This window comes from Onychostruthus taczanowskii, unplaced genomic scaffold (genome assembly GCF_017590055.1).
Source record: "Onychostruthus taczanowskii isolate IOZ18803 unplaced genomic scaffold, ASM1759005v1 scaffold10, whole genome shotgun sequence".
Taxonomy (NCBI): domain Eukaryota; kingdom Metazoa; phylum Chordata; class Aves; order Passeriformes; family Passeridae; genus Onychostruthus; species Onychostruthus taczanowskii.
The window spans coordinates 12,653,618-12,674,485 of NW_024496526.1; the positions used below are offsets into that span (position 1 = coordinate 12,653,618).

General features: G+C 42.2%; 1 protein-coding gene across 1 annotated transcript in view; it reads right to left on the reverse strand.

Moving 5' to 3' along the window:
- Positions 1-20,144, reverse strand: part of NXPH2 (neurexophilin 2) — a 35,390-nt gene extending 15,246 nt beyond the window's left edge. Inside the window, exon 1 of the mRNA XM_041409210.1 lies at positions 19,856-20,144. Coding sequence (XP_041265144.1) covers positions 19,856-19,909 — 54 coding nt within the window. The 5' untranslated portion in view covers positions 19,910-20,144. The remainder of the gene's footprint in view (positions 1-19,855) is intronic.
- Between the last annotated feature and the right edge of the window lie 724 nt (positions 20,145-20,868).

A 20,868-nucleotide genomic window follows, 5' to 3' on the forward strand; every position in this document is an offset into this window, starting at 1 on the left:
ACCTCCCTGTCAAATAATGTATGTGCTTCCAGAACAGACTTTGCTAATTTAAGACTTTGAAAATTACCAATTTGCAGTAGTCAGCTCTCACTACTATTTAAGAAGTTGAAGAAACCAGTTCAGAAGCACCCAAAATTGCTAATAAGACTTATAGTCACTGCTTAATTCACTGCTTAATTCACTGTGTGCTTTGAGAGGAAAAAAGTGAGGTGTTTTTCATTAAATTGTCAGATTCTGAGTCTGTATAAGAAACCTAAGCACTGGTCATGAATAGGTTTGGGGATGAGTGTTAACAAGAGCCCTGAGTAATTTCAAACCCCAAACATTCAGGGGTTAGGAAGAGCAGGTTTTTAGAACAAGAGATGTGGGATGTGAGCTGATAAAGAGAAGCTACAAGAACTGGTGATGTGTAAGTGATGCCAGGCTTCAAAAGTCACGCAGTTCTTCTTGTTCCTAATGCGTGTTTTCCCACAGATTGTGGAGATCAAAGAAGGAAACAAATCTAAATGTAACTGCCTAGACCAAAGCTGGTAATAAGTGTATGACAGACATAAAAGCAGCTCCGCTGTAAATGTTTTAAACTGTCTCCTGTGGATACAAAAGGTGGTTCTACAGGGACAGGAAGTAATTCCCTGTATTAAAATTTAATGTGTTGCCCTATGTGATCAATTACAAAGCTATAAATATGTATGTGTGTGACTGAATCAGTAATAAAAATGTGATTTTATAAGTCTCTGAGTCTCCATGATCAGGCCAATAAACTTGTTACATCAAATTACATTGCAGTTTCTGATACCTACAGGAGTGCCAGTTCTTGTGGTGAACCATTTCAGGAAGGGCTTGTCTGCCTGTCCTACCTGCCTGTGATGCTGCAGGGATAAGGATAAACGGAGCACAGCCCTGTGCCACTTCCCTGTGTGCCTGGATCACCCACTGTACAAACCTAATCCGGACCAGTCACCACCATCAAATTCACCAGAGTATATGCAAGGTAGTTTGCTACAAATTTTGGCTCAGAAATTGGTAAATAAATCTGGTTTCCCTGTTCTTCTTAGCTGGGTTTGAGGCAGGGGATTTTCCAGCTCCAGTTTGAGGCATAGCAGCTTCTCCTGCCCACAAGCCATGCATGGAGAAGAGCAGGATGGCTGCACTCAGTGAGAAACAAGGATTGTTATCACCCACCTTCAGGGAACAAGGAGCTTGACTGTGTTCCTTCACTGTACAGAGTTAGTATTTCCATATCATGCTCCAGAAAAGAAGGATCTCAGCAGATCTCTGTCCAGCCAGCAAAGCGCAACACCTCATTAGTGCAGATTAGTTTTATGTCTAATAAGATAAGCTCTGGTTCAACTTTGCTCAAAATTCTGCAAAAATCCTGACAGCTGAATATGGATCAAAATGTCCAGACACTTCTGATGCTCAGTTCCTTGCTGCTCAGTACTTGGGAGGGTATGTCTTGTCTGGAGGGCCAACAACATGCTTCACTTGGCTGCTTTTCTCCATCTCCACGGCCACTACATGGGATAAACAGGATGGAGGGAGAGGAAGGGTCACAATGTCCCCAGTTTGCTCCCCTCTCTAGTTTGGGATGCTGCTTCCCTGCCTCGCAGGCAGGCTGTGATGCTCCCACCAGTGTGTGGAAGTACTAAAAGGTCAGATCAGGTCTGATGTTCTACATTTAGAGACGCACTTGATTTCCCATACAGTAAGTCCAAAGTTAGTGCAGTACACCTGGGTCACATTTCTGTAAACTAGTCTTGCATTTTGCATTACTGTACAAGGAAAATATTCCTTAGCAGAAGTCAGAGCCATGCAGACAGCCACGAGTTTCATTAGGAGGTAACAGGGAAGCCCTTGGCTGCAGGTTTAACTTCTGTCTGATAGCTACAGGCTAGGAACATGCAAATAACTGAGAGGTGTGATTGTGGCAAAAGTGATTGTAGCACCAGCCAATCCTGAGAGAATATCCTCAGCTGTGGAGAATGGCAAAGCCCCTTTGCCTTTGGCTTTAATGATTTATTTTATGTGGTAAGTGAATGAACAAGATACATGCTGTTTTTACTGCTCCACCCATGTCCTCAACTAAACATTTCTTATGTTTTTTCATCCTGTGGCTAATATCACAACTAAACTTTGGTATATGGTCTGAGAATTGATAAAAAAATCTTCTCAGCTGTTCTGCACAAAATATTTCTTACAGAATGATTCCTTTCTTGATTTCCTTCATGCATATATTATTTACAGAGCAAAAAAACCAGAGGGAATCAAATCACACAACCTACAAAAAGAGTGAAAAGCAGGGCCTTACTTGCTCCCAGTAGTGAAGAAATTTAGTGTTAAGACTTGAAACTCATTTCCAATTTTCTGTGTTCTACCACGGTCTCTAAACAGCGCATTATCTCACACACCAGATGTGCAGCTGTATCTAGGAACTACAGGGTGCAATAAGTAAAGGAATTTCAGCCCTATTTCTTCTTTTATGTTTTAAGTCAAATCCTTATTCTGATTTTAATTTAGGCTTTTTCATTGTTTTTTTTTGTGTGCTTTGTGGGGTGTGAGAGAAGTGGGGAGTTTGCTGTTCAATATAGAAATGGAAAAAGGAAATCATGTGGGACACAGAGTATTTTAACGTAACAACACTAGAGAAATCAACATCCACACCTCTAATTTTATTTAAATTGGTGTAAAATTAGAATATAGAAACAACTTAATAAACACTTAAGTGGAATTTTCCCACAAGTCATCAATCTCTTGGCTGCATCTGGAACTAAAATAAAATGGAGAGATCTTGAAAGTTATTTGAACCACTGTCAAGTGCTATTCTGAAAATACTACTTGGATATTAAGTAATTTCAACACATTACAATAAATGTTACTCTTATGTTACTAGGAGGTTTATTTTTATTCTTATAACAAAAATAACCATCATGATAATGATGATAATAATAACAGTACTTTTCTGTCTCAGGTGGGAGGTGGTGACCTCATGAAGGAGTCAAATGGTGTTGCAAATGCCTGTTTTTCATGTATGAGTAGCCATCCTGGAAACAGAGGACATAAAACTTTGCACCAGGATGAATCTAAAACCTGGATCCAGCATGCTAATTTTCTGGGATGCTAATACCATTTGGGAGCTGGAAGGTGGAATATCAGCTCAAGAGAAAAGAGAGGCCACAGAGGGAGAAAACGAGTTTTATTCTTCAAGGTACATTTTCGCCTTGCTGTTTCTCCAGGAAGGTTCCTGAGCCTGCCAGGAGTCACGGAGCACTCCTTGGGTTCCAAGGAAGGTTTCTGTGGGTTTTCACAACAGCTGAACACCAGCGTGGTGCTGTTGTTCCCTGGCTGTGAGCATGGTTTCCGTGGAAGCTGACAAGGGTTGGTTCCTCACAGGATCAAACAGCTGCTCACCTCTAAAGGAGCCGAGCCTGATGTGCAGTGCTCACAGTCATCCACAAACAAATGAGCTAATTAAATTATTTTTTTTAATGTGCTCTGGTATACTGCATAGCCCAATTAAGTTGCTAAGCCAATCATCTTGAAATAAATCAACCACATTGTTACATAATTCTTTTTAACAAACAGAGACATCATTACATGAACTAGGTTCTAAGGGTGCCAGATGCTCCTAAACAGGGAGTCTAATTTATTTTGTTGATTTCAAGAAGCAACCCATTCATGTGTGATAGCTTTTGTCATCCAAAATGCTAATTCTTGTCTGAGCTTAAAGTAGGTTTCTGTCTTTCTCATCCATAAATGAGAGCACAGAAGAGCTAAATATGGACCCTCTTTAATTCCCTGTCATACAGTCACATAAAAATCTTGTCCCAAAACACTGAATAAGTGTCCTGAACACAGCTAATAGAAAAGAGGCCAAACCACTTCTCAAAATTATTGTACTCAATATGAAGAAAAACCATCTGATTTCTGAAAACAAAGGTTTTGCTGAAGAAAGAGCACCTGATGAAAGGCTAGCATCATGTAATGGGAAAAATGGGATAGACTGGGCTCCTGGGCAGCCCATGGTGCTGTCCAGTAATTATGTTCAACCTTATAGCAGAGCAGAGCAGCCTGGTAGAGGGCTCAGAGGCTCTGGAAGACTGGGAAACCTCGTTCCCTCTGTAAAAAAAAGAGAAAAGATTATGTGCTTTTGATTTGATTAACATTTCAAGGATACTGTTAAGGGAGATGGGCAGCAGAGATGCTCCCTTCCAACACTGCCAGTGACGCACGCTCCTCCAGAGGAGAGCAGAACACACACATCTAACCCTGCAAACAAGCAAGCCTCTTTTTATCTTTTGCCCTTGGTTAATGCTTCTTTTTCTCCTAGAGAGAAGATTATAGGAAGCAAAAAACCTGTGTTGGTTGTTTTTTCTGATGCATTCGTTGGAGGGTTGAGTGACTCTCTCAGAAGCCAAGGATGCAGAGCAGCTTTGGTTGGCAGCTCTCTCCTAACCCACCTCTCAGGGTTTCCTGAAGAAATCACTCTGGACCATTAGTAACCTGCACCCTCAGAGATGCAAAACAGCACTGAGGAGAAAGAAATGGGTATTACTGAATATTTTCTGTGCACCTGTGCTTACCATTCTGACTTGTTCCTGTTTATTTTGGGCCACAACTAAACAGCCTTGCTTTGTATTTTCACTTGGCCAGTGATGATTGAAAGTGATTTCTCTGGATAAAAGCTGAGGAAAAAAACCCTGTGGTTTCCATTTGGACATTAGAAGGTTGATGTGTTTTGCTGTCACATTCTATTTTTAAATGCATGACACTGCACAGGTGTTCAGACTCCAAATCCTTAGCGAAATCTGTCATCTCTCTGCAGCTTGTCACTACATCAGCTCACAGACTGAGGGGAGAATGAAGTTCCTGTATGGCAGAAAACTGCAAGTGCTCAACTGTGGTTAATGATAATTTCTTTCCATAGCTGAAAAATATCCATTTGACAAATTTTTCAGGTGTTATTACTGCTTTGAGGTTAATTTTCCTATCTAGAATTTCTCAATAATTTTTCTACAAGCCCTCAATGTGTAGGACCCAAACTAACATTAAAAATGTGAATCATTTTTGCAGTTAGTTGTTAGTCTGAGTCAAAGACCAGGCTGGAGTTTTACCTCTGTGCTTGCTCTCCACAAAACTGACTGAATTCAGAAGGATGAGACTTACAAAGAATTACACATCTTCTTCCCATGCCTGCCTTAAGCATGTATTATTTCTGTATCTGTAGGCATTGCTAAAATGTAACACAAAAATAATTTAATAATCAGCATTTTAAGAAAACTATTCTTGAGTTTTAAATCAGAAAAAAAAAATGGGGCTAACCCACACTAATGCTGTTCTCCAAATGTTTGTTGAATCTCATACAATGCTAGCATAGAAGAGCATTCCACATTCAAACTGCAGAGAAAGGTGGGGAATGCAGCAGCTCTTACAGGACTGCTCCAGAGTCACCAAGCAGGTGTCCATTTCTGCCCCACCCTGGCATCCTTGTCCACAAGGAACATTTCTTTCTGCCTCTGTAGGGCAATTCTTTGTTGATATTGGAAGACCAAACTGAAGATCTCCTCCTTAATAAAGCTTAGATCTCCTGAAGAGACCTGAAGTGAACCATCTGTGTCCTTCTAGCTAAATTAGAGACAAAATTGTGAATGAAAACTATGTTTTGTAGTTGATTATTTAAATTTTGGCTTGATGATCATTTAGCATCCATCACCAGACAAAACCAACGGTGCCTGTCACAGTGATATCATATTGAACTCCAAGGAATCCATTTGGCTTTTGCACAATTAGTTCAAGTCTTCTGAAGTTTTATTCTATTCCCTACACAATCCCTACTACCAGTCAGAGAGAGCAGGGAATCGGGGTCCTCTGAGCAATCTGAACCCAAACATGGCCCAGAGGGTGGGTGTCATTCAACTATGCTGAAAGAGCCAGCTGATGTTATTGTGAGGCTTTTCACTATTAGATTTGAAAGGTTTTGGAGGCTGGGAGAGGGCCCTGACAAACAGGAAAGACCCCAAATACAGCAACTGTTTTCAAAAAGGCTAAAAACTGTCTGGGAGATGACCAGCTGCTCAGACTCACTTCAGTCCCCTGGGAAATCATGGAGCATTCTTTCTAAAGTCTGATGTGCTAAGGAAGGGCAAGATGATGGCTGGGAGTAGGCAGAGTAGATTTACCATGGATTTACTAAATTTACCATGATTGACTAAACTGGTTGCCAAATATTTATCAAAAAAACTAGATCTGTGGCTGAGGAGAGAGCAGAGGAATGTCACCTACTTTGTGGAGGTTTTTGATACAGCCTCCCAAGCACTTCTGCCTCCAAGGTGGGATGGTGCTGCCTTGGTGAGGGGACAACTGAGTGAAAAGCAGCTGGAGGCTCAGAAGGCAGTGGTTAATGAGGCACACTCTGAGCAGACATCAGGAGCAAGGGGGTCTTGTTCTCCTGTAAGACTGCAGCCTGAATTCACAGATGGACTTGGAATCACTCTGCCCATAATCGCTATCACTACTGAAGAGATTTGACGTCGTTACTGGAAATCACAGTATAACAGAATAACTCCCCCTGGAAACTAATCTTCCCAAAGATGATTTAAACAATTTTGTTTGCTTCAGATTTCATTAAAAAGTTATTTTCAAAAGATACTGTTGACAGTTGTTGATGGACCAAAGGTGATTATATAAGTTCTAGGCTTTGATTGGCAGCATTTAACTGAATTCAGCAATTTTTCCCCACTTGTTTCTAATGTAGACATTTCTTGAAACAAGTCATATTTGTGTTGTAAACCTTGAAGGACAGGATTCACCTGCTAACTTCCCAGGATGTTGTCTTACATATACATACTGAGTATGTCACAGGATGAGCTGTTCTTCCTCGCTTGGCAATATGGTCAGGACTGTTTCCTATTTGAGTTGTCAGGAAGACATTATTTCTTATTATTATTTCTGTTTCTTAAATAGATGGCTCAAAAGCATTTTTAATAAAACAGGTTTTTGTTTTTTTTTTTTTGCCTGGTGGGTTTCAAAGTATCACACAGCAGACTTACACTTAGCACCACGTGAAAGAAGAATTTAATCTCAACTGTTAATTTATGCGATTTGTATTTATATTTAAGGAGATTAAAGAAGTGTTTTTAACCCTGTGATCTCCTGGCTTAATCTTTCACCCTTCACTTAGATGGAGCACCTGCAGACCCCACTGCTTTCAGGATTCTCACACACCACAGAGAGGGCTCAACCACTCGGCCCCAGAATTGAGACCACATCATGAAATTAGCAACCAGTGCAGAAAGAAAGAGACAATTATGGGTTTTTATGAGTTACATCAATCACTTGGATTTATTCATTTTATCTTACAGGAGATTAATAGATATATAGAACACTAATATACTTTTACAGCAGTGTAATTTATAAAGGGAAAAAACTTTTGGGAAAAGCTGTGATGCAATCTACTATTAATATTTTGCTGAGGGGGGCCGAGACTGTTAAACTATTCACCTTGCAACACTACTTAAAATTGACAAAGTACAGCCTAGGAAGGTTATTCTGTATCTTATCCTCCAGGGTCAATAATTCTACACTTGGAGCCTTCTCTGAACTGATTTGTCTATATTTCAGATAGGAACACACTTTGATGTTCCTAACCAAATTGATGCATTTCTCCCACACATTTATTGTTCTTATTTCTAACTGCTGAAAGAAAAACTAGCACCTTCTCTAGCTCTTAATGGAAAGCTTATCTATTAAAGATGATGACTTGTATGAGAAAAGGTGGTGGTTCCAGGCAAAAGGACTATTTTACAGACTACTCTAAATGTATTTCTTTCAGTAATAGGAAATTTGAAGCAATATTAGGTTGCTATCAACAGAACATGTGATTCTTTAACAGCATCTTTCAACAGAAGCTTTTCTTACACACTGCCAGCTACAAGGGTTGTCACTGCTTGCAAAGAAATGTGTCCCTTGGGAATGGGATATTTCTTTAATAGGAAATTAAGGACTGAGAAAAACACTTAGGTGTACAATCTGTTTATCTGTATTTCCTGCTGGTATTTTTCTTTTCAGACACTATCAATTTTACTCAGAGCATTGACACCCCTGAAGAGCTTGCAATGGAAAAACTTCTTTGGAGAGACTGGTAATGTTTCTGGTAGCTACAAGAATGTTCTCCCTGAGCTCTGAGCTGACCAAACCCTCCCAGCTGTATCCATCCTCCTTTTTGTGGCTGTGCCTACGAGCTGATGTGTGGTGCTAACACAGTCACATCTGCAGTAGTTCACATCTGCAGAATATCCACAGAGCACACACAGTGTCCCATCCTCATGGGCTGGCTGCAGATGTCCAGGAAAAACCCAACCTGTCTACATCACATGCCCACTTAAAAAAAAAAAAAAAAAAAAAAAAAAAAAAAAAAAAAAAAAGCAGTGAAAACATCACAATTTGAAGTAGAAAAAATATTCCAAAATAATTATTCAGGATATAATGTCTTCCTCCTGAATCTAGCCCATTTTCTAAATCTGAGAAATTGCCACATTCTCCAAGACTCCTCTGTGCTAGGGTTACAAGACACTGTCTAAGCAAATTGGGTCAGCACATATCTTTCCAGTTAGATGTTCAGTGAAAAGCAACAAGAAAGAGGCAAGGAAAAAAAAAGTATATTACTCCAAACACCCAGAATCAGAAGATCAATAGAGAGGGAAAACTTGCTGTGGCTCACAGTGCTAATGTTGCAGATCTTTGAGGAAAAGGTGCCCAGGAACAGGCAAATAATGCAGTCTGAACAAAGTGTCTCAAGAGTGATAGAAAAGAAGATAGCTAAGCATAAAGGGAAGGAATTAAGAGAACTTTGTGCATAGTATTAGGAAAAAGTAAACAATATGATACCATCAGCTGTGATATTTCCTAGGGATTATCATGGGACCTTTTAAGAAACCACTAAGGAAGCATACTAGGAAGTGCTCAGCATCAGCAATCCTACATCACAGGAAGGTATTGGCTAGTTTTCCAGGTATCCATTTGATAAGGAGAACAACAAAAGCAGGGAGAGTTTGACAGACAGCAAATGCAGTTCATCCCCAGTTTCATAACTGGTGCCTAAATCTGTAATCTCTAAAATCACACAGTAAGACACATGACCCAAGCAGTCCTTGCAGTTTAAGGCTGCAAATTCCCCTTAGTTTCTTTAAGAGCACATCTCACCAAGCACCCAAGCTGCTAATCCCTGGATGGGCTCTCCCAGGACACAACCCAGGCATTCCTTCCTTGATTTCTGTTCAAGGATCCAATCCAGGATGTAGTTTTCACACGCTTTTGACTTAGGTTGCAAAAACAGGAAAAAAATGCTTGCAGTGATGCTCCTACCACGCTTTACTTTCTAGCATCTCTTTGCAGGAGCAAGTGCATCCTCAGGTAGGGGCAGGAAAAGTCACTTTCCTGCTCTCACTGAATTTGTACATATTCCACCTCCCACCAAAATAAATGAACACATTTGTACCTATTGTGTCTCTTCAAGGTACATCCAAGCAGGTTTCAGTCCTGTTGAGGGCAGGGACTGAGCACTCTGCTGTAGAACACTGTCTCCCCTGATAAATTTGATAATGTCTTGACAGATGGAAGCGCATTTTCCCTTCTGCCATCCTAACCAGGGGATAAGCACTGACTTAATTGTACAGAGAGAATGGAGATACCACCTGTTTGTTCATCAGCCATTAAAAGCTGTTCCACCTTAAGCCAGCCAGCTACCTTTAAAAAGTCTGCTAGTGCAAATGGAAGCAGACAACCCTGCAATCTCTGTTCTGGACCTTTCTTTGTGGCTGAATCTCATTCTCAGGTACCATACACAATCTGCAGGTGTTTAATTCAAAGTCATGATATCGATAACCTCTGCATTATCTTTTAATGAGTGAATTTTCCAGAAGTGTGCGTAGAAAACTCCTGACCACATTTAGTCAAAACGTTATTCTCAAATTGAAGCAACAAGGAAAATAACCCAAACAAACCAACTGAATTTATGTAGGTTTTCTTGCCCCACTAAAATTAATCACTAGTCCTTTTCCAGGTGAGTATTTTGAGGAGGAGTCAGAACCAAATAAATTATACAAGAGCATGTTTCCATTAAAGGCAAGATGAAAAGCTCTTTTGCAGCCTCTACATACCTGTCCAAAACACCAAAATGTGGCTGCCCAGGAAATCCTGGTGAACTTCTGATTGTGGTGCAGGTGTGCTTTGGCTTTCAAACTGGTTTCTGTTTCAAATACTATTTTAGCCCATTTCCTAAGAAAACCAAGCTTCCTGTGATGCTGTTGCCCATCACTGAAAGAACTGTTCAATCATTCTGTGCACTTCAGTTGGATCAGAGCTGGTGATCTCAAGGATAATTAAATTTCTGTTAGATAATTGCAGTGGATGAGAGAGGAATGGGGACACAGGGCACATGTTCAGCAGGCTTTATTAATAACTGATCACAGACTGAGTTTATGTCAATACTCCCTGAAAGCACAGAAGGACTTCACTGGTGTAGGACAAGTCAGGCAATGACTACTGAATTGTATTTTCAGGACTACAGTTTCAACATCTCAACAGAACAAAGTTCCATTTCCCTCACAGTTACCAGTGTTATTGAAAAAATTAAAAATAAATCTAGTAGTTCCTCTGGAGGGACAAGACAATCCAATCCATCAAAACACAAGAGATACAATAGCCATTATATTTATTTGTCCCCATAGTAATCTTATTATTTCACCAAAAATATAACTGTGCTGTTCATTGAAAGAATATTGCAAACTCACCAGAAGGCAAATTTCTGCAGAATGGTGTCCTTAGCCAGAATAAGTACAAATTTTGTTATTTTAAATTCATTCTTTCCTCCATTGTTCAACATCAAGTATTAAAAACAGCAACACTGAACCCTCAGTCTAAGCGAGCAGAGTAAGAGATCCCATCCAATACTCACAAAAAGGCTTTGTTGAATAAAATATGGAGTTTAAATTCCCTGGTTACTGCAGCATTAGGCTGCCCATTGCTGATAACATATAGGTCACATGTATCTGAATAAAAGGATTATGGGGTGAACACCATAAAATGGATCTGAGTGTGAGTTATGTCACGTTTCTTCATCCTTACATTTAGAGGCATTTTATTTAATTTAAATCAAATAGGTCCTAACTCAACAGTGCATTTATTCCCCTGTCAGACACTCAACACATTGGTATTATTTTAAGCTAGCTTAGCTTGGTGCCAGAAACTGGATAGTGAATTCCGGTCAGAAGAAAAATAAGAAAAGATTTGAAGAGTGAGATGGATGAGAAAGCCTTTCCCACTTTTTAAGAACTTTAAGGAAAGGCATTAACTGTGATTTCACCAAAACTGATGTAAAAAAAAATTAAAAATCTGGGATTATGGGCTCCAGGGAGAAGGAGAGAAATCGTAGAGAAACTAAAAACCTTCTGTTCCCCAGGATAGTAATGTGATAGAAATGCAGTTTGTTGCATCTCTTGGTCTGGATCTAAGTTTTACATAACACAGCTCACTGCCACAGTAAGATCTTGACAGGCAGAGGGTCTCCCTACACAGAGAGGAAAAATATGCTTTTCAGAAACAGATGCTTTTTAGGGCAGAATCTCCAACATCTACAGTTCTATAAAACTTGCTCCTTAAAAACCAATCCTCACATCATATTTCCAATCGTGTGCTTTAAAAGTGGATATCCACTCAGACTTGGAATTGTGACAAATGAGTTAAAAAATGGACAATTTGAAATAGAAACACTCTGGAAACACATTCTACAATCTAGTACTCAAAGCTGATACACCTTTGGATTGATTTGCTACCAGACAGCTTGGACAGAAGCCATCAATGAAGGGTGAAGATGACCATTAATAGATTCTGGAAAGGTAGCTCTAACAATTTGTTTCCTTCAAAAATAATAAAATAAAATATTTCTAAAAATATTTTTAAATATTTAAATAAAAAATGTTGAAGCTGAGTAGTAAAAAGGAAGGTAGGCTTTCTACATGCTCTTGGTCTGCTGTACTTCGGATGGAGGGCATCTCCAGAGAGGAAGAGGAAAGCAAGAAAGCTGCTGATTCTCCCAGAGGAACTGAGCATCCTCTGCCTGGAAAAAAAACTTCAGGAAGATGGAGCACTGAGGGAGAGAGAAACAGAGGGAGCAAGCAAGCAGCTCCCAGCAGAATGCAGCTTAGAAAAGCTCCCTGGAGGGCCAGAAACTTCTTCACAGCAGTGAGCAGACCCAAGCCAGGGGAAGGCGAAGAAGACTGATGGATTTGTCATTCAGCAATAGAAGACAGTGCAGCTTGACTCAGAATTAACTCAAAAATGGATGTTTCCAGCACTGGAAGATTAATTCAATGCCTGGAAATCGACACAGCAGCTCAGCAGCGGGTGGCAGCAGAGGCTGGCACACAGCAGCAGCTGTAGCACAGGATTTGTCCCAGCCCCACAAGGAGTTCAGCATCGGTGTTTTCCTTGCCTCGAATGGTGACAGAACTGAAAGTAGTCAATGGGCAAAACTGAATCGGTTTCGAAAAACACTGAGGTGTTTCAATCACCTCATTTAAAGGGGCCCAGGCTAACAAATCAGATAAGACAGTGGAGCCACAGTAACATTATCTACTGCGAATCTTTCCACAAAGCTGATTAGCATTTTGTCAGTTTAATGAGTGGAAAACAACGTGGCACTCCATTTGCCTGAGAAACTGAAGGACTGGGCTTCACTCCTGCCTTGATCCAAATTACATCACTCCAAAAATGCCCTTGCTGTCAGACGGTTCAGATCAGATTCAGCAGCTCTTGGCCTTTGTATGGAAATGGGACAGGGAAGGACAGAGTCAGTTATGCAAAATATTCTAGTCTACTGGGGTGAAGATAAGAAATTTGCCTCTAGGCTCTGTTTTATTTCTTTTATTTCTTAAAATAATGATAACACATACGTAACACACCTTGGCTATAAAGTGCCATGAACTCCAGTTACAGTGCACTACAAAATTACTGTTATGTGCATACAATTTCAGAAGTTTTCTTCTAGGAACCACTCAACTGCCTGGAGTAAGGAGAAAATTCAACTTGGGAACACCTTCCCTGGGTTTAGGCTCCCAATGGCAAAGAAACACACTCACTAGTAACAGCTACAGCCAAAGGATTGAGAACAAACCACTGCCAGTGAGACCCTTAAATTCCTACTGTGAACAGGAATTCCAACTTTCCAAACATGTTAGCAGCAAGAGAATCAATGAGCAGGTTCTTGCAAGGAAAAGAGACAGGCAGCACTAAAGGACAAAAAACTTCAAGGTCTGATATTTCACCCACCTGGGTTTGATGCACAAGTAGAACTCTGTTACTGTGGGAATATTGCTAGTTACTGTCAGTCTGTCTGTCCTTCGCTGCCTGCAGTAACTGCTCAGGCTCACTCCACCTGCCCACAGGGCTGTTTTACATCCATCATCTTTCTCTCTCTCATATTCACCCCTTATTCCCTCAGCAATGTCCCAGGGTTTTTTTTCCTCCAGGTCAGCCTCAAGCACAGCCAGCTTCTTCTCCATTAAAACTCCTTAAATCTACTTAATAGCAGAACAAATATAGGAGCATTTCTATGCACAGTGTTTTATTGTCCTAGATAATGGATAAAGTAAGACGAAATTAAGGCAGTGTTTATACTGGTGATTGATATTAGAAATACCTGGTCATACCCTAAAACAAGTACTATAATGTCAAGAAATTCACAACTGATCATAAATATAAACCAAACATGCTGGATCTGGAGAAGCAGAATGAGAGCTTTTGGAGTAGCCTCAAATCTGTACTGTAATGATACAATAACCATAATTGGCCCCAATGCACATAAAACCTGATTTTAGAGACATTAGATTCTTCACTTTATTTTTTTATTTCTCCCTATTCTTTCATTTTCACTTCCCAGCTAATAATAGCTTCTATTACTACCAGTCATTTGGAACAAAGAGAAAACCTATCTCAAGAACTACAGCTCTTACAGCTCTTTAAATCTACATTAAATTATAGTCAGTCGTTCCAATTCTATATTTACAGTAAGCACTGCCATTCCAGGGAGAGCAGAGCACCACACCAGCACTGAAATCCCTGCTGCAAAGACAGAATTACTCAGTCTTAACTGCTGACCCCAACTTCACAGCCCTTCATTTCCTCCCCACTCCTAATTTGCTTCCTAAATTTCTTTAAGTGAACTGAGCTTAGAGCCCACACAGAACCCCAGCCCACAAGGAGATTCCCCACAGGAAAGGAATTAGTGATGTTTTCCGAGTCCTGACCTGCAGACTGGACTTACTTCACAGTAGTGATGCTCTGCTGGAAGCAAAAACTGCCAGCAGGTCACCCGTTATTTTCACTCTGATTGATCCTTTAAGTACCTAAACACACGGCACAAACTATAGCTACAAATGCAGTGGGGAATGGAAATGTAATGGGAAGGACAAATGGGGTTACGGAAATAAACACAAACATATTTAAGATTCAAAGTGAAAGGCCAAAGCTGCCTCAGAATAGGGTGTGTTGGGAAGTCAGGTTCAGGATGAACTTATAACAGCCACGTGAATGGGAACTTCCACCTCCCTGTTTTCCAATTCTTCTAGATGTGATCTAGCAAAGATTTTACAGCTGGTGTTTGTGCTTTGTAATGGGTATAGTGAAGCAGTGTGTTAAAGTGGGCAAAAATCAGGACACGAAAACATATTAGCAGAGAAAATGGACTGTCGTGCTAAGGAAGCACGTAGCACAAACCCGAGAAAAAAAAAAACCATTCATTTTTTCATCGCTGTCTCTGGCTTTGATACACTGACAAGTAGGTGTGAAAGATCCAGAACTACAGGCTTCCCTAACACCGGAACAGCTCACTCTGTTTCTGAGCAAGAGGCAATCCCCACCTATGGAATCACAGCTTTTCTCTTAAAACCTTTCAGCGCAGAGTAGCACTGACCTTTGCTTGCTGCAGCTCTTTACCAGAAGTGCTCAAGAATTACCACATGTTCCTCAACACCTGCACCAGATAAAGGTCAACACCTCGCCCACGGACCACAAGTGACTTGCTGGCACCTCACTGCCAATTTCCCAAGCAGCTCTTGCTTCTCCTTGTACAGCTTTATTTGTAAAGTGTTGGTTACGGGTAACATTTTCAACAGTATAGGAGCAATTTGGTGTACCTAGGGCAGAGTTGCATCTCTCTGATGCTCTTCGTGTCCAGGTCAGCGAGTGGTTTCTGCTGCTCCCTTTCAACCCCATTCCTGAGCTCCCTTCTCTCAGGAGGAAAACCAGAAAGGTGGGATGAGAGGATCCTATTTTAGCACTGGGGCTTCACCAATCTTTCCATTTCACTTCCCTGTCTGTTACACTTACAGCACAGCTCTGACATCTCTCCAAGTGCTTTACAATGGCAGAAAAATTCCTTGTGTGTTACAGATGAAAAGTTTGAGACACGGATTTTGCCTAGGGAAGCCTGGAGTTTCTTGTGGCCTACTGGACATCAGTCAAAGAAGTCTTTCTGTACAGATTTTAAACAGGATCTGTAATCTTTCTGTGCCCCAGTCAATCTACAAATAAATTGAAAAGGATCATGGAACCAGTTTCATGGAACTAGGACAAAAGATGTGATGCAAGGACAGGTTGAGTTGTGAGCCTCCTATGCAAACTAAACCTGGCCCCATCCACCTTAAGACACAACTCCTTATTCAGGGTAATAAATTCTCAATCTGCTGAAACCAGCGTTTGTTGATCTGTCTCCAGCTCCAAATCACCTGCAATTCTTGAGTTACCTACATTACATTATTACACAAGACTTATAATGCCTACAGCATCAAAAAAAAAAAAAATTACCAAAGGAAGCCAAATGAAAGGTTGGGTCCAATACATTTTATGACAAAGTTCTCCCTGAAATTAAGGAGGGATGGAATTTCATCTGTGCACTTCCAGATGACCAGAGGGAAGCATTTACCTTTCTGAAATGGTGCTGAGAGTCTTTCATGTGCCTATTTCTGATTCTCACTGCAAGGGCATGCTACCTGGACCACATTTGCAAGGCTATGGAGACAAAATTGAAGTAGCCAGAAGGAACAGATCTCTGTGTTTCTACACCTCACAGGATATGCATATTTTAAATGGAAAGGCAGCTTTAGCTCAGCTTTTAATATATTTCTTCTTATGAAGCAGTATCTTGTGCTAGAGCAAATATTCTTTCAGCTCAAGTTGCTAAGAACCTTACATTCTGCCAAAAAAAAAAAAAAAAAAGAAAAAAAAACTCTGTAAAATTTTTGTTTCATTGTCAAAACCTGCTTTGGTTATAGCTATTTTCAGCCTTTGAAATTCCAAGACAAACAATCTGTCATTGAATTTCACTCATGTCAAATGCTATACTGTTAAACTTGGTGGAGAAAAAAATTAAATTAATAACCTTTGTCTTTTTTATTTGTAATTATTTCTCATCTATATAAACAATGTTGGGGAAAAAAATCAACAGCTTTTAAGGGTTTGTGAAATGATTGATTCCTAGATTTCTAATGCAGTAACAACTCTGCCCAATGCTTATGCTAAAAGAGAGTTTATTGATAGAATACTGAAGCAACTTTGACTATAAGCACTGAAAAATGCTGCTGTGAGCCTTTCTCAATTTCAGACCACAGAGATGCAACAATAAACCAATAGTTACAGTGCCTGGTTACCCCAGAACCACAGGTCCTGCCTGTGACTGTGTGTGTGTCTGAAACTACACCTTGCCTAGACAAAGGGATAGTGCCAGCTTTTTTTTTTTTTTTTTTTTTTGTTCCAGCAAGCATTCTTTAAAATGACAACTCATATTTGCAGGGAAGTAGAAGAAGCCCCCCCTCCTTAGAGGTATTTAAAGCCAACTTAACAAAACACTACAGGGATTCTATAAACTGCATTATCCTAATGCTTCATACACTTTAATTCTCAACATGCAGAACTCCATTACTTCCAAAGAGATAACTAACAGGGCATTCAGCAATTATGTGACAATTGGAAAAGCTTACTGAAAATTAATAGTAAAGCAAGAACACCTATTAATGATAACACAACACAGCAATTTTTCATCTTCTTATCAATAACAGCCCAGACATGCACTGACTGTGCATTGCAAATTGTTGTTTTGCTCCATATTGTCAACAGAAGGTAAACCTGGCTTTAAAAATTAATGTGTTTATAAAGGAGCAAGTTAGCACCTAACCTGACTCAACAGCAGCCTTCCTTACTGCTTAATATATCCAAATATGCAAAATATTTTAGGAAATTTACATGTGCGATTGCTGCATGCATTCTGCTACCCCATCTATTAATCAAAATAATAATCTAGAAACATGCTACAAAAATATATCTGTGCTGTCTTAAAAGTACAAAATATGAACTTCTGACTGAGCAACGTTAGATACAGCACACAAAGAATCACCTAACACTGCTTTCAGAAATTCAGTGACACACTCTGCCATAATCTCCCCAGATTTGTGAAGTCTCACATGGATTTCATCCTAATTTATGCATCTTTAACAAGTAGGTAGGTAGACAGCACACTTTGATATCTGAAAGGAAAGACAGCATTTGAAGTTCAATCTATTAAAATAAAAAGAACTTCTCCCTTCACTGAAAGGCAGGGCCAAAGTATTTCCCATTCTAACACCTCTGATTTTATAAAAAATTAAGACTGCCCCAGCAGGGAGGGTTTGATGGTAGCATTTCTGGCTTACTAAAATGCTGCTGTATTGCATCACTGAAAGCCAGGACTTTTTTTTTTCTTGGCTGAAATGCTGACACTTTACTGCAATATTCATATTATCCACACTGATTTTTTGTTAAAAAAAGGAAAGAGAACGTCAAGAATCAGTAATAACAATGCCTCCCTTCTAAACCTGCTAATCAGATCCCAGGAAGCCACAGTCCCTCCGAATTCTGGCCAGAGAACAAAGAATAGCACAGACTTGCATTCAATGCATTACCACCAACACAAAATATCTATTAATTTATAATAAGCTGTAACTTCAACCAGACGTTCTGGTAAGAGCATGCCAAAAAAATGCATTTACACAACTTTTTAGTAGTAGGTTAGTGTTAAAAGGTACACCTAAAATGTCCCAAAAATCTCACACATTCTCATTTTGCTTTACCTTATTATTTAAACTAACTTATATAAGGTATAAAACTAATTGATTCCAAAGCCTTGCTGGTTTGTATCTAAAGAATGCAGAATCCTCCTGGGTGAGCTGAGTGCCACATCCACCTGAGAACCTGCAGTAGCTATTTAAGATTTTTGTTTGATTCAAGGCAGCAACTTTGCTTCATTTAGTCAGCCTTCACTTGCACACTCACAGCAAGCAACTTCCCAACATCACCTATAAAACATTGCACAACAAACCCCATCCCCGATGGAACAAGTTTCAATCGATCCCTTTGGTAGCTCTTAAAAAAGAAAAAAAAAAAGTAAAAAAAAAGGAAGAAAAAAAGATGGTGCAAGTGAGTGAGAGAGGTTGTAGGTGTGAGGAAGGAGTTTTTATTTAGTTCCCCTCTGCTCAGCAACTTTGTAATCCATTTGGTGCTCTCCTTTCCCATCTCTCACCCCTGCGCGTTGTTTAGTTGGAAACTGGGCTGCAAGAATGTGAAGAATGTAAACAGCCTTTTATTGTCCAAAAGGATGGGAGTGTGAAAGAAATGTGCGCCTTATCGCAGGGCTGCAGCTCGCTACTTCATTGCTATGATAAAGTGCTGGAGCAAAAAACATTACACGACAAGCACAATCCAAAACCGGATTAGAATTTGACATAAGCTTCCTCAAAAACTAATCAATCACCTCACACTGTAACACTAGACTCCAGCTCTTAAGGAGGGTGTTTAATCCCTTCAAGGTTTATTACACACTCCCTATTGACTACATCGTGACAAACTTTCGCGTCCAAGGCAGCCGGGGAAGAGAGGCGTAACTTCTGCAGCAGCAGAGGTATTTGTGAGAGCAACACCAAAACTCCCTCCAAAACAGCAAGCGCAGTTAAAATATTTTCGAAATAAAAGTGAAGATGGCCAAACTCTTTCGCAAACACTTTTTTTTTCCTCTCTCTCTTTATGACCGCCTCATGAACACGAGCATCAGTCCATTTGTTCCGTACCCCCAGCGCCCCACGATCGAGGCGCCGGACGGGCTGGGCGAAGTTGAGCTCCTCGCTCTGCCTCCCTCCCTTCAGCGCTCCGAACTCCGCACTCTGCATCTCACCTTGCCGCCACGCCAGTCCCCGCATTCCCCCACCGCACGCAGAGGAATATTCACCACAACACCGGCGTGTCCCACAGTTTCTGAGAAAAATTAAGGGAACACCTGGGGCGCGCTGCAGCAAGCCGAAACTAACGGGGGAGCTTCCCGAGCGCAGGCGACTCTACCTGCACACCCAGCTAGGTCTTGCACGCGAAAAAAAAAGGCGCTTGAGGCCAGCAGAAAACTTTCCGGGAGCGGGCAGTCTCGGCGATGCTCGGCAAGCACAAACACTCCCATCCCTCCCATCCCTGCCCGCGGTATTCTCCAGCTCCGCGGCGGCTCCCGGCGCATCCCGGCCCCGCGCTGGGCTCGGGCACGCGAGCGTCCCGCATTCCCAAACGGGGCGAACAGAAGCAAACCCGCTTAATTAAAATCAAATAATAATTAAAAAAATAAAGAAAAAATATGGAAAAAGAAAACCGAGAATATGTTAGGAGCTGTGGGAGGCAGGTTAGGGGAACCGAGCTCCAGAGGAGACCGCGCCCGCCGCGCTCCCCGGAGGAAGGCACCGGTGTCCGCCAAGCCCCCCGTGAGAGTCCGGGGGCCGCGGGGATGGAGACTTACGAGCTGGAGGACGCCCTGGACCACGACGAGGGGCAGGGGCTGCAGGGGCACCATCCTGGCTGCCGGTCTAGGCGGCGACTCCCCCGGCGCGGGTCTCGCTCATCGCCGCTCCGGGAGGAGGACGGGGGGCAGGACCGAGCGCAGGGACACGCCGCCCGCTGTCCCCGCTCACGGGGCGCTGCCAGGCAGCGGCCAGACCCCGGCACTGCCGCGGCGCTCGGCTCGGCGCCGCTCGGCTCCGCGGGCGGCCATGGCGGGCGGGAGGCGGGCTGAGGCGGGCGGGAGGCGGCGGCGCTGCCGTCCCCGCCGGGCGCTGAGCGGACCCCGCTGCCCCGGGCGGGGCGGCCCGGCCCTCACGGCAAGTTTAAAGAGGCGGCGGCCCCTCCTCCGCCCGCGGCCGCCCTGCCGAGCCGGGGTGCGCGTCTGGGAGCCGCCCTGGGCTGCCCGGCTCCGCCGCCGTCGGGAAGCGGAGACAGGTGAACAGACTCGACGGCCGTCCCCTGGTCCCGGCTTTATAGGGCACTCCTGTCACAGCTCCTTCCTTTGGGGGGATCTGCCCCCCGGCACCCACAGGGGCCGGGCAGCCACGGTGCTTGTGGGGAAACCCGACGTGGTTGTGCTTGGCGGCTGCGAGCAGGCACGGTGGCACGGCCCGGAGACACTCAGAGTGTCCTGGGGACACTGAACCTGTCCCGGGGACACTGGGCCTGCCCTGGGGACACCGCACACCTGTCACCTGGGGCCGGTGCGCGCTCTTCGGGCACAGGCACAGGGTCATGTTCAGGTGGGCTCCCTGTGCAGGGCCGCAGGGTCTGGGTAATGGGGTCCGAGCTCTGAGGACTGCAGGACCCATCTCCAAAAACGTCACTGGGGTCAGATCCATTTAATAATCTAATTTAATGAATTCTCACCAGATCAATTGTTGAGATAGCCGTGAGCAGGCTGGAGCAGTTGTCCCTGTGTTTTTGTGACAACTGTGTAAGGTGGCAACCTCAAAAGGGGAAATAAAGTTT